The sequence below is a fragment of the Schistocerca gregaria genome, chromosome X, assembly GCF_023897955.1.
Source record: "Schistocerca gregaria isolate iqSchGreg1 chromosome X, iqSchGreg1.2, whole genome shotgun sequence".
NCBI lineage: Eukaryota > Metazoa > Arthropoda > Insecta > Orthoptera > Acrididae > Schistocerca > Schistocerca gregaria.
The window spans coordinates 366,667,093-366,684,400 of NC_064931.1; the positions used below are offsets into that span (position 1 = coordinate 366,667,093).

Below are 17,308 nucleotides of genomic sequence, written 5' to 3' on the forward strand. Positions count from 1 at the left end.
AAAATCATGCTGCAAATTTGCTATTAATGTACTAGTCATTCTTCTTCATTTCCATCAGTTACTGCTGCTTTAGCACCATAACTTGCTGATATTATAAACAAAATGATTTCTGAGTACAAATTTGTTGTTGTTTCACATGGTGGGTGGACCATGATTCATAAATGTACAAACTCTTATTTTGATGATGGAAATTTCAGGATGGAATCAACAACAAAAATGAGTACAGGCAACCAATCACCCACTGATTATTGGCTCACAAACTGAAGTATTTGTTACTTGTACAGAAGAGGGTAAAGTATGCTAGGACTAAAATCTTCAACACATTGTATAGTGATATTAAATGCTCGAGAGGTAATATGTTTTTGTAGAAGACTTTTCTGCAGAAATAAATAAAATCTGTTGAGAGTATGGTACTGAAAATTCTTGTCGAATGTAGGTAATTTAGGAGTGAAGTCAACAACTTCTGGATTAGTAGACACATAAATAAGACTGAAAACTTTGCTAGTTTTTGGCCTAATCCTTATTCAAGCTAAAGTGTACACACACACACACACACACACACACACACACGTGGTAAAGTAGAGCATTCACAGGCTAACTATACCTGTTGCTAATGAGAAATTCCACATGGTTTGTGAGTACACAAGTAGAGCCTACAAAACACAGGAAGGTGAGTGCAGCAAGACAGAAAGTTAAAACTCGTCCAACACACACACACACACACGTGTGTGTGTGTGTGTGTGTGTGTGTGTGTGTGTGTTACTCTAGTTTGACAAATAATTAGTAAAAAAACTACTAAAGTTTTCAGTCTTGTTTGTGTGCCCATCAACAACACAAGATCTATGCTATTCTGTGAATTCTTATCTTTACCCAAAATTATTTTTGTGTAAAACCTGTTAACTGTATCCCTCATGTGCTAATAGCATTTAAGAGAAGAGTTTATTAAGTTAATATTAAAATGTCCAACTTGAGAACTTCACTTAATTATTTATTTATTTTGTAAACATTCTAAGCTAATATTGCCAACAATATTTTTGTGCAAGAGACTTACAGAATCATGGTGAATCTGCTACTTTTTGTAATTTTCTACTGATTACTACTACTGCACTCTTGTATTTGAACTATTAATATATTGTAAATGTATCTATATTCTACATACTGATTGCATATGTATATGTCTCTCTTTTACATGTACTAAGATTATATTTTATGTATTGATTTGTTGCACATCCAGATAAATAGTTCATACTTATGAATCTATGGAATGCATAAACCAATTTTAAAAACAATAAAAAATAAATTTAAAAAATAAAAAATGTGTGTGCTGTTGCCTTTTCTAATTTTTGTTTGATGTGTGATTTTCAGAGTTTTCAGTGCTGGATTTAAGGAGACACTTGTGCTTGTCAAACATACCTTTTGTGATATTAATTTCCTCTCTGCCCTTGATGAGAATCACTGAAATCTGTTACTATGACAAGGGACATTCAGCCAGTTGCATGGCAAGGAAGGCCAACTTTGACTGTAGGATTTTGTAAGTGTGTGTGTGTGTGTGTGTGTGTGTGTGTGTGTGTGTAAATTGGAAAAAATGAGCAGTGATTATAAGGTTTATTTTTGTGTTTTTACCCACTGTCCAGCGTCTTGAATACAAAGTGTGTGTTATCATAATTCAATGCATTATTTACACAGTAGTTTGCACGTGTGAGTATATTTTATTTAGAAATACTGCCTCTCTCAAACTCTGCAGTATCCTCATCAGCATCACACAAGCTGAGAACAATTATATTTAGTTTTGCACATGTAATCCATCAAAATAATAAGTAAGTGGTCAGCTACAAAGGCTATATTTTACATATATGAATTGACTATTTTTTAACATGGTCACAATGGTGCTAGAGGAGCAGGTGCGGATCAAATGGGGAGGGAGGGGGGGGGGGGGGGAGAGGGAGGGTTCACGGAACACCATCTCCACCACTTCCAAAAAATTACACATTTATATTTTATATATTTCAGTTTGCAAATTTCTCAGCTAACTTTTGATAAACAAAGAACATAAAAACTAAGAGTCTTAATAACTGCAGAAATTCAAGAAAACTGAACTTTTCTTAATGCAGGGTACTTTTCAGTTGTTTGCCTGTAGGCTTGTGCATGTAGATTGCCTTGAAGAAAACTTTCCAGTCAGGTAAAGTAGAGCATTCACAGGCTAACTCTACCTGTTGCTAATAAGAAATTCCACATGGTTTGTGAGTACACAAGTAGAGCCGGCAAAACACAAGAAGGTGAGTGCAGCAAGACAGAAAGGTAAAACTCGTCCAACACATGAAAAATTATGGTGAGATTGCCATCACCAAATGGAGGTGGAAATAACTGAAACAAAAAGCACTCCCCATGATTTACACACTTGCATAGCCATAGTGTGCAGACCTTTATTCGCAATGGTAGTGCTAAGTAAATTGCTGTTAATGGTGAGTGCACACTTTTATTTTATGCTATACAAATTATCATATTGTGAGGAACAGTGCTGCTATAGCTCTCAACACAATTATATGACACATCAACTTCTCAAACTTTTGTATGACAACTTTTACAATAATTTATTTTTACAAACTGTATTTTTTGGAATTTATGCTGCAGTGTTGTATTAAGCACTAAAGAAAACAAATTATTATTACATTAATGCCACTTTTATACCTTGGTGTTGTGAAAATCCTATTATCTGTAGCATTGGAAAGTGATAGTGACAAAAGATTACATTTAGGGGAGGAACAAACCAACTGTGACCCCCTTACCCCAACAAACAAACAGTGGCTCCCTACCTGTGTATCATTTTTCCTTCTCTCTCTCTCTCTCTCTCTCTCTCTCTCTCTCTCTCTCTCTCTGCAACAATGTTTTCCACTTTACAATCTGGGCATTTTTTTTAACATGGCCCTGCTGTTCCTCATTTAACCACAATACTTTATGAGACCAGGAAAAAAGATATATGCCTCATTTCATGAGGCCTTGCAAAAGCTGTACAGGCCCATTAAAAACAAATGTGGCATGCTGTCTTCAGGCAGTGTTTTGCTGTAAGACAATGGTTGATCAGTTCCAGTTTCATCAACTGAACAAATTCAACCAGTCAAATGGAGGTGGTGGATCACATTTCCTACAGGCCACAGACAGAACCACTAGACTTCTACCTCTTCCTGGAGGTAAAACAGTAGTTGGGTGGATGGAATTTCACCTCAAATGAGAAACTGGAACACTGTGATAGCATGACTCAAAAGATAAGCAGCAGTTTCCCCCTTTATTTATTTACTGTTGGGACTAGGGTAAACTGTATGCCATTACAAAAAAAAGTCTCAATCAACATGGTAATGATTTTGTTGAAATATAGTCTGTACATGTAAGTAGTATAAGTACATAAATCATTTTAGATATACACACTTATTTGAAATTTGAACTCCACCAAAAAATGAAAAAATACAGCCTTCATATGTCAAACAATGGGATAATCTGTTGCTGAAGATTTGTGACTCAAACTCATGCTCATCATTCATGAAAGTGGCAAGATTGGAATGAGCAAATGTTGGGAATTAGTACGGGCACTACTAACTGCACATCTTTAGCACCCCACAACCCAGATGATCATCATCATCATCATCATCATCATCATCATCATCATCATCATATCATCATCATAACCATCATCATCAAACTCATAAAAGTTGTTTACTTTCAAAAACTGCCATATATCCAAAAAAGAAGAATCTCAGGAGTCTTTTTTATCTTCTTATTAGTGGACAGTGAAAGTGATCTTTGAAATGAGAATCTACCAAGTGCTGTGGCAAAACATACACTGCCACCATTATTAGCATGGTATATGACCAATGTAAAAGACAAAAGCTTTTAATGTTTACCAGATAAGTTGTCATTGAAGGCTGCATTAGCATGTATTTGTGTCACTAAGAACACTGGATTTGCATTTAGGAGGGCTGTCACAGACTGTCAAAACAGGCAATTGCTAGAAAGGTTCCTTGAAAAGAACACATGAATTTCCTTACCTACCTTTGTCCTATCCAGTATGACTCATCTATAATTATCTCATCACCCACATGACATTACACATCAATCAACCTATAAATAGACAGCAAAACTTCACAAATGTCACTGTTCCAGTTACAACTTTCTGAGGCTGTTTTTTGCAAGGGAATTGTCCAAATACACTTTACTGATGACACTACTGGCAGAGATAAGTCATGCAGAACAAAAAACTTTTAAAATGTGTGCTATCAACTATGCTTAAGAATAGTCAGAGTAGCAAGTCTCTACCAAGATAGGAGTGTATTGCTTCCATCACCTTGATCTCCAGTGATTGTAGGAAGCAGAGCTTAATGACAGCAGCAGAACAGAAAAATGACAGAATGTACATACTACCCACAGAGCAAGAGGAAGTGATGTCACCAGTATCACCAGTGGGTTTTGGGATGATTTCTTTTTCTGGTTCATCGAGAGCCTCTCAAATCTTAACTATGCCTCGTCACACTAAAATTGTTTGGAAGAGGTGAAAATCTTTCTTTATTTTTATTTTTGGAAAAAAAATAATATCAGTCTTTTTCAGGATGAACTTAAGCAACAGATAATTTTAGAGGTCTTACCTTCACATACTGCCAACTTCTTATTGAACTTGTATCCAGCTGGACATGAAGCAGAGCAAGTGAAATTTCCTTCTGTATTTTGACATACTGGTTTATCCCCTTGGCAATTATGAAGTCCTCTCTCACATTCATTTATGTCTGTAAATGTTTGGAATATTTAACATTGATGACATTTGTTGCAACAAAGTGCTGTTTAAACTGCTATTTTCTTCTTTATTATTACACTCTGATGAAAGTGTTCTTGAAACATATTCCAGCAAGAATTCATATATTTTCATTGTGCATCTGCTTTGGGTATAGAATACACTAAGATCAAAAAGCATGTGTTGCTACACAGAGCCATGTAACAGTACATATAAACACAGATCATTAGAATATACAAGGCCTGTTACTTGCAGTAAGATGATACTTTTCTATGTCAAACTACTACCATTAAAATACAATATTTGTACACACAGGGACATGACAGAGACTTTGTATCAGAACTTGTACAACCTACAGTGCTGAATATGCTTCAATGGAAAGAAATAATATTGATCACCTTAACTTGTATAGAGATATTTGTTTAGCTAGCATGCTTTATATTGAAAGCACCCTGTTAATTTTTTTCTTCTTCCTTTTGAGATGCATGTGAATTATTGCCTTCTTATATTGGATAGAATATAAAATTATACTACTGTAGGGTTAACAAACCTTCTCTTAGGGTGTAACACAGCTCACCCTTTTCATATACATGGCATCATGCTAGTAATAGATGTAGGCAAACAGGTAGATTCTGTCTTATACATTTCTGAAATGTGTTTGCCACTGTACCACATCATTGGCTGCAATATAAGATCATACTGAGCATCTTCATAGATATCTGACTGGTTCAGTTAATATGTAGTTAATTGCAGACAGTTGATTATAATGGATGGAAAACATTTTTCAGAAATGAAAGTAACATCAGGTGTGCTCCATGGAAGCATAATAGGACATCTACTGATCTCAGCACACAGAAACAATTTATCAGATAGAATCAGCAGACCTATGGGATTGCTAACTGACAATGCAGTTGTCTGCACGAAATTACCATAATTGGATGATTGTAAGGAAGCAGATAGACTTAGATGAAATTCCCTCTTGTTTTAATAGCACTTGCCCTCTTTAAATGTGGATAAATGTCACATAATACCTATTATGAAGATAAGAGAACTCAGTAGTATCAGCTTAGAAGATTATATATGAACATTTTCAGCATGTAAGGTTTTATAAGTAATTAGTTTTAATACTAAGAAGCAATATGAAAGGATTAACACATACAATTAGTATTAGGGTATGAATGAAAGATTTCGATTTGTTGAAGGCATTTGGGAAAGTGCAGTGCATCCGCAAATGCAAAGACACTAGTGTGATAAATTCTAGAGCATTGTTACAATGTTTGAAGTTATTATCTGGTACATATCACAGCAGACAAATTCCAAGTTGCTAGGATTGTAACAGGTCAGAATAGCCCATTCGAATGTGTAAGAGATATTATCGTGGAACATAAATGAGAATAGGATGGCATAGTTCTCACAGAAAATTGTTGGGTAAATTTAGAGAACATTTATTTGAAAAAGACCACCATCTTATACCTGACATAGGGATCATGAGAATAAGATGAGAGAGATTAGGGCATATACAGAACCATACAGACAGTTATTTTTCTCTCACTAAATAAGCAACTGAAATAAGAGAGAAAACCAATAATACTGGAATGAAGTCCTTTTCTCTATGCACTGTAAAGTAGCTAGTGGAGTCTCTATGTGGATGTCGGCCAGTGTGCTTCAAGCTACAATAGTTAAAAAGTTGCACTGCTTCTTATTTCCAAACTGCAGCTTTCCAAAATGAGTGTTGCAACTGAAAATTCCATAGAATGAGAAATTCATTCTGCGACACATTTTTAGACTGAAAAATCTTGAAATTGTTGACAATCATCAAGAAATTTGTGCTGTACACAGAGCAGATTTAAAGAGTGAAGGTGTAGAGCATCAATGGTGTAATTTGTGTACAAGTGGAAGGACAAATGTTCATAACAATAACTGCTATGGCCATCTATAGTCAACAATGAGCTGGAACAGGAAACTGACAAATGATTCATAAAAGGCAGCATTTTATGTTATCTCAATTTTTTGCAGATTTCTCAAGATGATTTGTATGATGTGGTGACCAAACAATTATGATAGCAAAAGTTCCCAGAATTTCCTTCTGAGAACCACAAGACTCTCAGTACAACTGTTTCTCTGAACTAACTTTTTTGTTATGATGCAAAAGGTGAAGTTCTGTTGAATGGAATCTTGATTGGAGATGAAACTTACATGTTTCTCATGCTAACACAGAGACAAAAGAGGAGTCAAGGATGTGGGTCATACTGTCTCACCCAACAAATCAAAGCAGTATGCAAACTCTGTCACGTAGAAAGGTTATAACTATCATTCTGGGAAGTAAAAGGAATCTTCTTAGTGTATTTTATGAATTTTGTAAGGGTAATCATTACTGAAGCCTATTGTGAGACATGAGTAAAACTTATAGGAGCCATTCAACACTATAATGTTCAGCTACATTCTCCTCAGCACAGACAAAAACTGTTGCATCAGTTCAAACAAAACATTAATTTCAGGCAACAGAATTTTATGTTGAGGGACTTTCTCAACTTTCTGTGATATGCAATACATGCTTAAATCTGAATGGTAATTATGTAGAAAAGTAGTGTAGTTTTAAAATTTACTAATACATGTTCTTTAACAATTCCAGTAATTTATTTATTGCCTAATGGGAGTTACTTTTGAGATAGCCTTCATGGCAGATAAACCACAACTTCTGAAGAGCTTTGATTATGATCATTGAGCACCCAAATGTGAAATATAGAGTCCACCAGAAAAATGTACACACTCTTTGTCAGGCTCTATTGAGATATCAATACTGTCATTCAATGTGAGTTACGAGTGTGTTGTAGTATGGCCCTTGGCTTATTACTTTCATCTCAGTATTGAGAAAACAAGATGGCTGGAGCATGCTTGACACTTGAACAATGAAAATATATTGTGAAGTGGTTTTTCAAGTTTGATAATGTCATTGAAGTGCAGAGTCAGTGGAGGTGGGAATTTGAAACAGAACCACCAATCCACCTAACATTAAGTGCATCATTGAAAAGTTTGAACTGCATGGAACAATTTGTGATATTCACAAAGGAAGATCAGGAAGATAGTGTACAGCTACAAGTCCTGCTTTGTTGGCTCTTGTATTGGAAACATTATATAATTCTCCACAGAAGTCTGCTATGCAATTTGCACATGAAGTGGGTGTTAGCAGTACAAGTGTACGAAGAATTCTGAAAGATGAAAAGTGGAAAGTTTACATTCATGGTTACTGCATCTGATTAATGGCGATCCTAACTGCCAAATGCAATTTTGTGAGCAGTATCAGCAAATGGTAACTGATGACGAACAATTTGTTATGAAGGTAATGTGGAGTGATGAGGCACAATTTAAAATTAATGGAACCATGAATCAGCATAACAGTGTGTACTGGGCATTGAAAAATCCACATGTTTATGTGGATAAAGTAGTCAATCTACCATGGGTTCATGTGAGGTGTGGACTATCATCTAGGGGCTTACTAGGATCCTTTTATTTTGATGCTACTGTCACTGGAGAAAAGTACCTGGAAATGTTATGCACATCAATTTTGCCAGGTATACATACTTTATGGAGCTGATGAAGGGGGTCTTCTACCAACAGGATGGGGCACCACCACACTACCATCTAGATATATGAGCTTTCCTGGATGACAGTTTTCTGGAGCACTAGATTGAATGAAGAGGGTCCATTGAGTTCCCTCCATGGTCGCCAAATCTAACACCTATGGACTTTTACTTGTGGGGAACTGTGAAAGATAACGTCTATCAACGTAAGCCATGCATGCTGGAGGAACTTCACCAGGAGATTACAGAAACATGTGCAGCAATCTCCACTATAACAGTGACTGCCGTAGTTGCACGACTGCTCGTCATTCTGTTATGTATGTAACCACCAATGGTGAACATTTTGAACATTTAAAATAACCATGAACTGAAGGTTGTACAACATGTGTGATCAATTATTAAACGTAAAATAAACACAAAAGTAATATTTTCATTCCTTAAAGTGTGTATACATTTTTCTGGCAGACTCCGTACTCTCCCCAAAGTTATATCACAAAGTGATACTGCACTGCTCCCTGTCTCTAATCAAGTCCTGCTTTCAGTCCCCACACCAAATGAATAATTTTGATTTGAAAGACACGTCCCACATACCTAGCCAGTGCATCATATTCTAGATCTGTCATACTTACAACCTTCTCCATTAGAGACTGGGTCATCTGTGAAGTAGCATTGTATCAACCAGCTATGCTGCAACCAGTGCACAGCTTTTTATGTGGGCATTAATACCAACCAGCTATTCACACTGATGAGTAGCAACAGATGAACTGTGGCTATGGGCACAGTTGACAACACAGTAACAAACCCTGTTACTGAGTGTGGTTTACCCCAAAGGCTGCTTCTTAACAGATACCATCCAAATCATCACCTCAAGCACCAAATTCTCACAACTGTGCAGATGGGAAAGGGCCCTTGAACACATCCTTCAATCCCATTGTCCCCTGAACTCAGTCTTCATTGATCTCTGCCCTATATGCTGTGTGCCTCTGTACAACACCACCTCCCCTGCAGTCTGCTTCCTATTCCTATTTTCCTTCAGCCACTATATTTACCCTGCAGCATAAACACAGTCTATTCTGAACTACTCCTACCATTGATATTTGTGTATAAAATTCCATTTGTAGAATCTCAATGTGTTTGATGAACTACTCATTGGATACACATAGATTCTGCCAATGCACACAGTCTGACTATAAGACCATGTACTTCCTGAATTCAGAAATGAGTTCACATCCTTTCACTATTCTATACACATTTGAGCTTATATAATGCATGGCACAAAAAACTTAGAACACAATGAGTCCCTTAAAGACAATTTATCTTTTCATTAACTTAATGTGAGGAGAATATTATTGAAACAATCTTCAGATGAACAGACTGAAGGGAAAGAAATCAGAAAAACAGTTGTTTAGCTGTGCATTTATATTATAACCTTTACACAAATAAATTTATGAAACTATGTCAACAACTTTACCTTCACAGATTTGGTCTGCTTCATTGAATGTGTATCCTGGTCTGCAATCTTCAGCCAGCACTTGTCCAAAGCACACGAATGATCCAATTGTATTCTGACATATACTGAAGTTCCCGCAGATGCCCCAGTTCAGGTCACATTCATCTATATCTTTAATAAGAACAAACATCTGACATGTAAATAATCCATACAATCTTACAGAATTATCATTAGTTAGTGAATGGTGCTTTATGACAATTATTTGACATAGGGTTAACTCCTGTGAGTCACATGAAAACGTTGAATTGTATACTCGGTATATTTCCAGTAAACTATCTTTCATTTAAGACATTCATATTATATTATTTACTTTGGGATTATGCAATTTTCATTTGAGATGTCATACAAGATACCAGAAGGCACACAATACAATACAGATGTCTATTGAAAATAATGTAGAACAGCAGAGAATGTCATCTTATGAAAGCATAAGAGTGGTATATTTTCTTTCTGTAAATTATTCAGTGTTATTAAAATATTTTCATTTACAATAAAACTTCTATGTATAAAGCAGCACTGGGTACAAAAAGAAGAAAAGGAAATGGTTTCACATCTGCCATGTACTCATATTGTAATTGTTTGATTGCACTGAAATTATATCATCTCCCCGTGTATTAAAGTTCATTCTATTGAATTGTCAGTGGAGTACATAGATATATTTACATTACATGGTTGCATTTCTACTATTTAAAATAAATGTAATATCTAAGAATAGTAGGTTGCAAAAGCAACTGTGATATTAATCATCACTATACCAAACAAAAGAAAACAAAATGGCTGCCTCCCTCTGAGCTGCTAGCTACCCATCGCCAATCCCTCTCCTTGCCTCTCATCTCCTCCCACCTTTATTCACCCCACCCTACACAACCCTATAGCAGCCAGTCCACCTGTTGAAATGCAGCACTGGCACTGACAATCCAGCCGGCACCATTTAGGGGCACAGGCATGTGTATGCATGCATGCGTATATGTATGTGTTTTCTGTGTATATTTTCCTATAGCTTGTAACAGGATTACTCTGAAAGCTAACACTTTTTATTTCTTCTTGTGTGTGCCTACTGACAGCTCAATGCTTCTGCTTTTCAGTGAGTGGTCTCCTTTACTGAAAAGTATTTACATCCTACCAGAACTTTCCAAAATATTTAAACAAAACAAAAACTTACTTTTGACCCAAATAAACATATCCTTGTACCAGAAAGGTACTTTTTAGATGGGAGTTCAACTTTATAAAGAACTTCCCAAAGAGATATAAGCAAATAATGGGGCCAAAATGTTTGCAATATGCTTAAAGTCATATCTACAGTATCATTGCTTTTACTTCATTGAAGAATTTTTAAATTTACGAAGTGTATTATACAAATATTTAATATGTAAAGTGCATTATTTTTAAATTAAATATCTACTCACAAAAATCCCTTTACCTGTATACATGTAAACTGATGTCTTATGCACAGGCAGTTTTTGTGGACAAGAGCACCAAATAAAATACAGTATGTTGTTGTTGTTGTTGTTGTTGTGGTCTTCAGTCCTAAGACTGGTTTGATGCAGCTCTCCATGCTACTCTATCCTGTGTAAGTTTCTTCATCTCTGAGTAACTACTGCAACCTACATCCTTCTGAATCTGCTTAGTGTATTCATCTCTTGGTCTCCCTCTACGATTTTTACCCTCCGCACTGCCCTCAAATACTAAATTGGTGATCCCTTGATGCCTCAGAACATGTCCTACCAACTGATCCCTCCTTCTTGTCAAGTTGTGCCACAAACTTCTCTTCTCCCCAATTCTGTTCAATACCTCCTCATTAGTTATGTGATCTATCCATCTAATCTTCAGCATTCTTCTGTAGCACCACATTTTGAAAGCGTATATTCTCTTCTTGTCCAAACTATTTATCATCCATGATTCACTTCCATACATGGCTACACTCCATATAAATACTTTCAGAAAAGACTTCCTGCCACTTAAATCTATACTCGATGTTAACAAATTTCTCCTCTTCAGAAACAGTACAATATACTCTCAGTTTAGTAGCTAGTGAGAGTTTCCCAAAGAAGCCAAATGAAAAGATTCATCAAAGCATCTATGCTATCATGAAGAAAAATATTTAATAAAAGCACACTCAAGTGAAAATGACAGATAATGTAAGCCAATTTGCCCATCTACTTTGTGAGGTGGTAGTACTCATCAAAACAGTAAAAATAAGTCCAATAAACATGGGTACAAAAATGAATAGTTTCCGAGATGGCTGTGTAACACTTGGTTGCAGATATTAGCACAATTCTTGCTTTGGCACTCCACCAAATGTGTTGGTAGGGTATTATGGCATCTTACTCACAGTGCTATACCTGTCATTAGGTGGTCTGCAGTCAGTTGTGTGGTTTCAGTTGTGTTATAGGCTACATTAGTTTTCATCATGTTTGTGTGCCATATTGTACAGTACTGTCAACGCTGGGTATGTATCATGGTGTTTTACCTTCTTCAATAAATGGATTCACTTATGTGTGTTTCTGTGCTGTTTGTGCATACAAATGGTGTAGTATATTTACATTTTCTTTCTTCCACATCTTGTTAGCAATGGAAGCTTCTACTAAAGTGAAATTGTGGATATGATACTCTGCTATGGCTTAGCAAATGCAAGTAGCCTGCAAGATCATGTCTTCTACACTGAAAAATATCCACAGTGCAGAGTGTCCTTGGATAAGCTGTTCAGCAGACTTCTCCACCATCTCAGAAACACAGATACCATTACACCTCAGAAGACAGACAGTGGAAGGCTCCACACAGTCTGTATGCCTGACATGAAGGATCATGTGCTACATTTGTGGAAAAAAACCCTGAGACCAGTGTGCGACAATTAGCAGCTGTGGAAGGCATGACTCACTCTCTTATCTGTGGGTACTTCATGAACAATTGCTGTACTTATATCATATACAGCACATTCAGGCCCTAGTTCTGTCAATGGCTGTTGCAGACGTGTGCCACAGATCCACTGTTCACATTCAAGATTTGATTTACTGATGAGGCAGGATTCACAAGAAATGGTGTTGTGAATATCCAGAAATTACATGTATGGGCAGATGTAAATCCCCAAGAAATTCAGGAAAGAGGCATTAACTGTGGTGTCACCGCCAGACACCACACTTGCTAGGTGGTAGCCTTTAAATGGGCCGTGGTCCGGTAGTATACGTCGGACCCGCGTGTCGCCACTATCAGTGATTGCAGACCGAGCGCCGCCACATGGAAGGTCTAGAGAGACTTCCTAGCACTTGCCCCAGTTGTACAGCCGACTTTGCTAGCGGTGGTTCACTGACAAATTACGCTCGTATTTGCTGAGACGATAGTTAGCATAGCCTTCAGCTACGTTATTTGCTACGACCTAGCAAGGTGCCAGTATCCGTACTATTGATATTGTGAATCATGTACCATAACGAGCGACATTCTTCATTAATGGATTAAAGTTAAGTATTCCACCAGCTACGTCCATTTTTCTCAATTCTAATTCCCTTGTCATGTTCCAGACCTCACGCCAGCCTGTGTGATCTTAGACGCGTGCATTTCGGCCTCCTTTAGAAAAACACGGTTGGCTCTCCTGCCAACCACAACATTGGCGATGAGAGTAAAAGTGTTCTTATCTAAATTGCCCTGATTTACTTGTGTAATGGCTTCACCACAATCTCCAGATGTACTGTCCGAATTTTATCGCTTGCAGAATCAACAGACGCAGGCTTTACTGGATGCCCTTGGACAGCTCGTCCAGGGTCAACGTGCGATGCAAACCGATGCAGCAGCAGCTGCTTCACTGCTAACGCAGTCACAACACGCTGTTGCACCCACTTTTTGACCTTTTGATGCGGCACTGGAAAGCTGGATGGAGTGGTCCCGCTAATTTGGATTCCATATCGCCGCATGCAGAGTTCTAGGTAATGAGAGGCAGCCTGTTCTGCTTTCATCCGTAGGGGTGACCACGTACCGTGTGATAGTCAAATTATTTCACCGACGTGATGTAGCAACTCTGTCCTACGAAGAAATTTTGTCTGTGTTAGATGCATATTTCAAAGAATCAGTCAATGTAGTTGCGAAAAGGTATACCTTCTTTCGTACAAAACTTACGGCAGGTCAAACTAATCGGGAGTGGGTTGCAACATTGCAAGGTCTTACTAGAGATTGTGCTAGGGAGTGTCAATGTGGACTCCCTTATTCAGGTACTATGGTACGTGATGCAATTGCACAGAACGTTTCTGATGTTTGTATAAGGGAGCAGATTTTGAAACTAGTCAATCCCTCCCTTCAACAAGTGATGGACATATTGGATCGGCAGGACACACTTGACTTTGCTCAGGAATCACTTGAAACTTCGCCAGCAGTGTGTCAGGTTAACCGGCCCGCTGGGCGAGCTGCACGGAACAGTAAACAGTCCTCGCGCCCGGCTGCGCCACTGCCGCCAGGCTCTCAGCCACGTGTGCCACGCAGGCAAGCAAATGCAGTGATAAAATCATGCCCGCAGTGTGCTACTAAACATTCGCGTAGGAATTGCCCGTCAGGCCAAGCTATTTGCTTTTATTGTAATAAAAAAGGACATGTTCAGAGTGTTTGCCATAAAAAGCTCAGAGTGGAAGCTCGAAACCGTTCCCGGCCCTTTGCTTCGCGCCAGAATCGGAATTGAACCAAGGATACTCAGATTCGCGAAACTTCGCCCATGGAAATTTATGTAGTCCATTCCACTCCGCCCAGTGCCACTCTCTCTAACAGTTACTGTGTCCGTCCCAAAAATGGTGTGCGTCGACGTCGCCGGAACTCCCGTCAGGTCACAAGTGATAATGTACCAGTGCCAGTTCACGTTGCACAAGACAGTCGCTCTTGCCGTCAGCAGGACAATAAACTTTTTGTGGACTTGGACATTAACGGCAAAGTGATACCTTTCCAGCTCGATACCGAAGCTGCAGTTTCACTGATCAATCAAGACACTTACAAACTGCTGGGCACACGTCTGTTGCGTGCCGCAAATGTTACGTTAAATAGCTACTCCGGTCAACGTATCCCTGTGTTAGGACAGTGCAGCCTTCTTGCAACATACAAAGGACAAACAAAACTTGTGTCATTTTACGTCCTTCGTTCTTCTTCTGCAGTGAACTTGTTTGGTTTCGATTTATTTGAATTGTTTAATTTGTCTATAGTAAATCAGGTCTTATCAGTGAACCAGACTGTGCCTTCAGACAGTGTTTCTCGTCTATGTGAAGAATTTGCAGACATTTTTGCACCGGGCCTCGGTTGCGCTAAGAACTATAAAGCATATTTGGAACTGAAAGTAAACGCGCAACCGAACTTTTTCAGTCCCACGCACCTTCATACCATACAAGACTTGCCTTCGCCGCAGAATTTGAAGCATCTACAGAGTGTGCTGGGAAAAATCAACTATTATAATAAATATGTGCCGCACGCATCTTCCACTTCAGCTCCGCTTCATCGCTTACGCCGTAAGGGTGTTCCGTTCGTCTGGACGACGGAATGCGAACGCGCCTTTCGCCAGTTGAAATCGGCGTTGCTTTCCAATACTTGCCTTACGTAATTCGATCCCCAGAAGCCACTATTGTTGATGGTGGATGCATCGGATTTCGGGATCAGTGCTGTGCTTGCGCACAAAGATGGATCTCGCGATCGCCCTATTGCCTTTGCGTCCAAATTGCTCTCGTCTGCTCAAAGAAATTATTCACAGATCGAGAAAGAAGCATTGGCTCTCATATTTGGTGTTACAAAGTTTCATGATTTCTCACATGGTCGTCACTTTACCATAATCACAGACCACAAACTATTGACATCACTTTTTCATCCGACCAAGCCTGTACCTCCAAGTACAGAGCAGAAATTCATTCGCTGGGCTATTTTCCTCTCGCAGTACCACTACGATATCTTGTATCGGTCCACTGCTAAGCACGGAAACGCCGATGCGTTGTCCCGCTTGCCTGTTGCTGAGGATAGGGCATTTGATTCCTCCGAACTTGCTTGCATGTTCATTGATGCGGAAACCGATGACATGGTCGAATCGTTTCCAATTGATTTTCGTCATGTAGCTACAGCCACAGCTGCCGACCCTGTCCTTGCTCCCGTTCTGTGTTTTGTTGCTACGCAATGGCCCTTATCCAAGTCACAGATCAGGGACCCGTTGGTTCGCCGATTTTTTGCTCACAAGGAGAGACTTTTTGTACGACGTGGTGTTTTGCTGTTGCATTCTGATAATGATCAGTCCAGGGTCATGGTCCCACGTTCGTTACAGTCCTCTGTCTTACAGCTTCTCCACCGAGGACATTGGGGTATAGTGAGAACGAAACAACTTGTTCGTCAGGCCTGTACTTGGTTCGGAATCGATGCCGCGATTACGAATATGTGCTCTTCTTGCATGGTGTGTGCCAAACAACAATCAGCACCACAGAGGAAATTCTTTGCATGGCCAAAAACCACTTCCCCTTGGCAACGCTTACACATCGATTTTGCTGGTCCATTCTGGAATGCTCGATGGTTGGTTGTGATAGATTCATTCAGTAATTTTCCTTTTGTTGTCCGGATGTCTTCCACGACGTCGTCTGCCACCATCCAAGCATTATCCGCTATCTTTTGCATTGAAGGTTTTCCACAGACTATTGTTTCTGACAACAGCCCACAATTCATGTCCGCAAGTCATTCTGCAAGGCCAATGGTATTCAACATCTGACGTCCGCGCAGTTTTCGCCACAGTCAAACGGTGCCGCTGAACGACTGGTCAGGACTTTCAAGTCACAGATGTTGAAGTTGAAAGAGTCGCATTCTCGGGAGGACGCGTTATTGCTCTTTTTGTCCTCGTATCGCTTTCAGCCCCGAGATTGTCACTCATCAGCTGAGTTGCTCCACGGTCGTCCTCATTGAACCTTGATGTCTTTGCTACATCCACCGCATCAGGTTCCTGTGCAGCGGCAGACACCTGCTTTTGCTCCAGGCGACGTTGTCTACTATCGCCACTATCGAGGTTCACGGCGTTGGCTCAAAGGGCGCATTCTTCGCTGCCTGGACGCGCTATGTATCTCGTTTTGGGGGCCTCAGGTGAGGTGCGTCGGCATCTCAATCAGCTGCACCTCTGTCGTCGCACGGGATCTGCCGCTCGCCGTCTGCTTTCAGCGACGGTGCCGTCCGGTCAGGCCCTGGGCCCATCTACTGGCTCGCCTCAGCCCCAGGTGTTACCGACACTGTCTTCCATGGTGACGCACTGCTGCTCTCATTTGCCGAGACGATAGTTAGCATAGCCTTCATGTACGTTATTTGCTACAACCTAGCAAGGCGCCAGTATCCGTACTATTGATATTGTGAATCATGTACCATAACGAGCGACATTCTTCATTAATGGATTAAAGTTAAGTATTCCACCAGCTACGTCCATTTTTCTCAATTCTAATTCCCTTGTCATGTTCCAGACCT

General features: G+C 39.2%; 1 protein-coding gene across 2 annotated transcripts in view; it reads right to left on the reverse strand.

Moving 5' to 3' along the window:
* The window catches only part of LOC126297567 (fibrillin-2-like), a 597,958-nt gene that overhangs the window by 307,313 nt on the left and 273,337 nt on the right, over nt 1-17,308 (reverse strand). For both annotated transcript variants that reach the window (XM_049988509.1, XM_049988508.1), the window contains exons 9-10: nt 9,830-9,979; nt 4,635-4,772 (exon numbers count right to left, since the gene is read on the reverse strand). In XM_049988509.1, the coding sequence (XP_049844466.1) occupies nt 4,635-4,772; nt 9,830-9,979 (288 nt within the window). The remainder of the gene's footprint in view (nt 1-4,634; nt 4,773-9,829; nt 9,980-17,308) is intronic.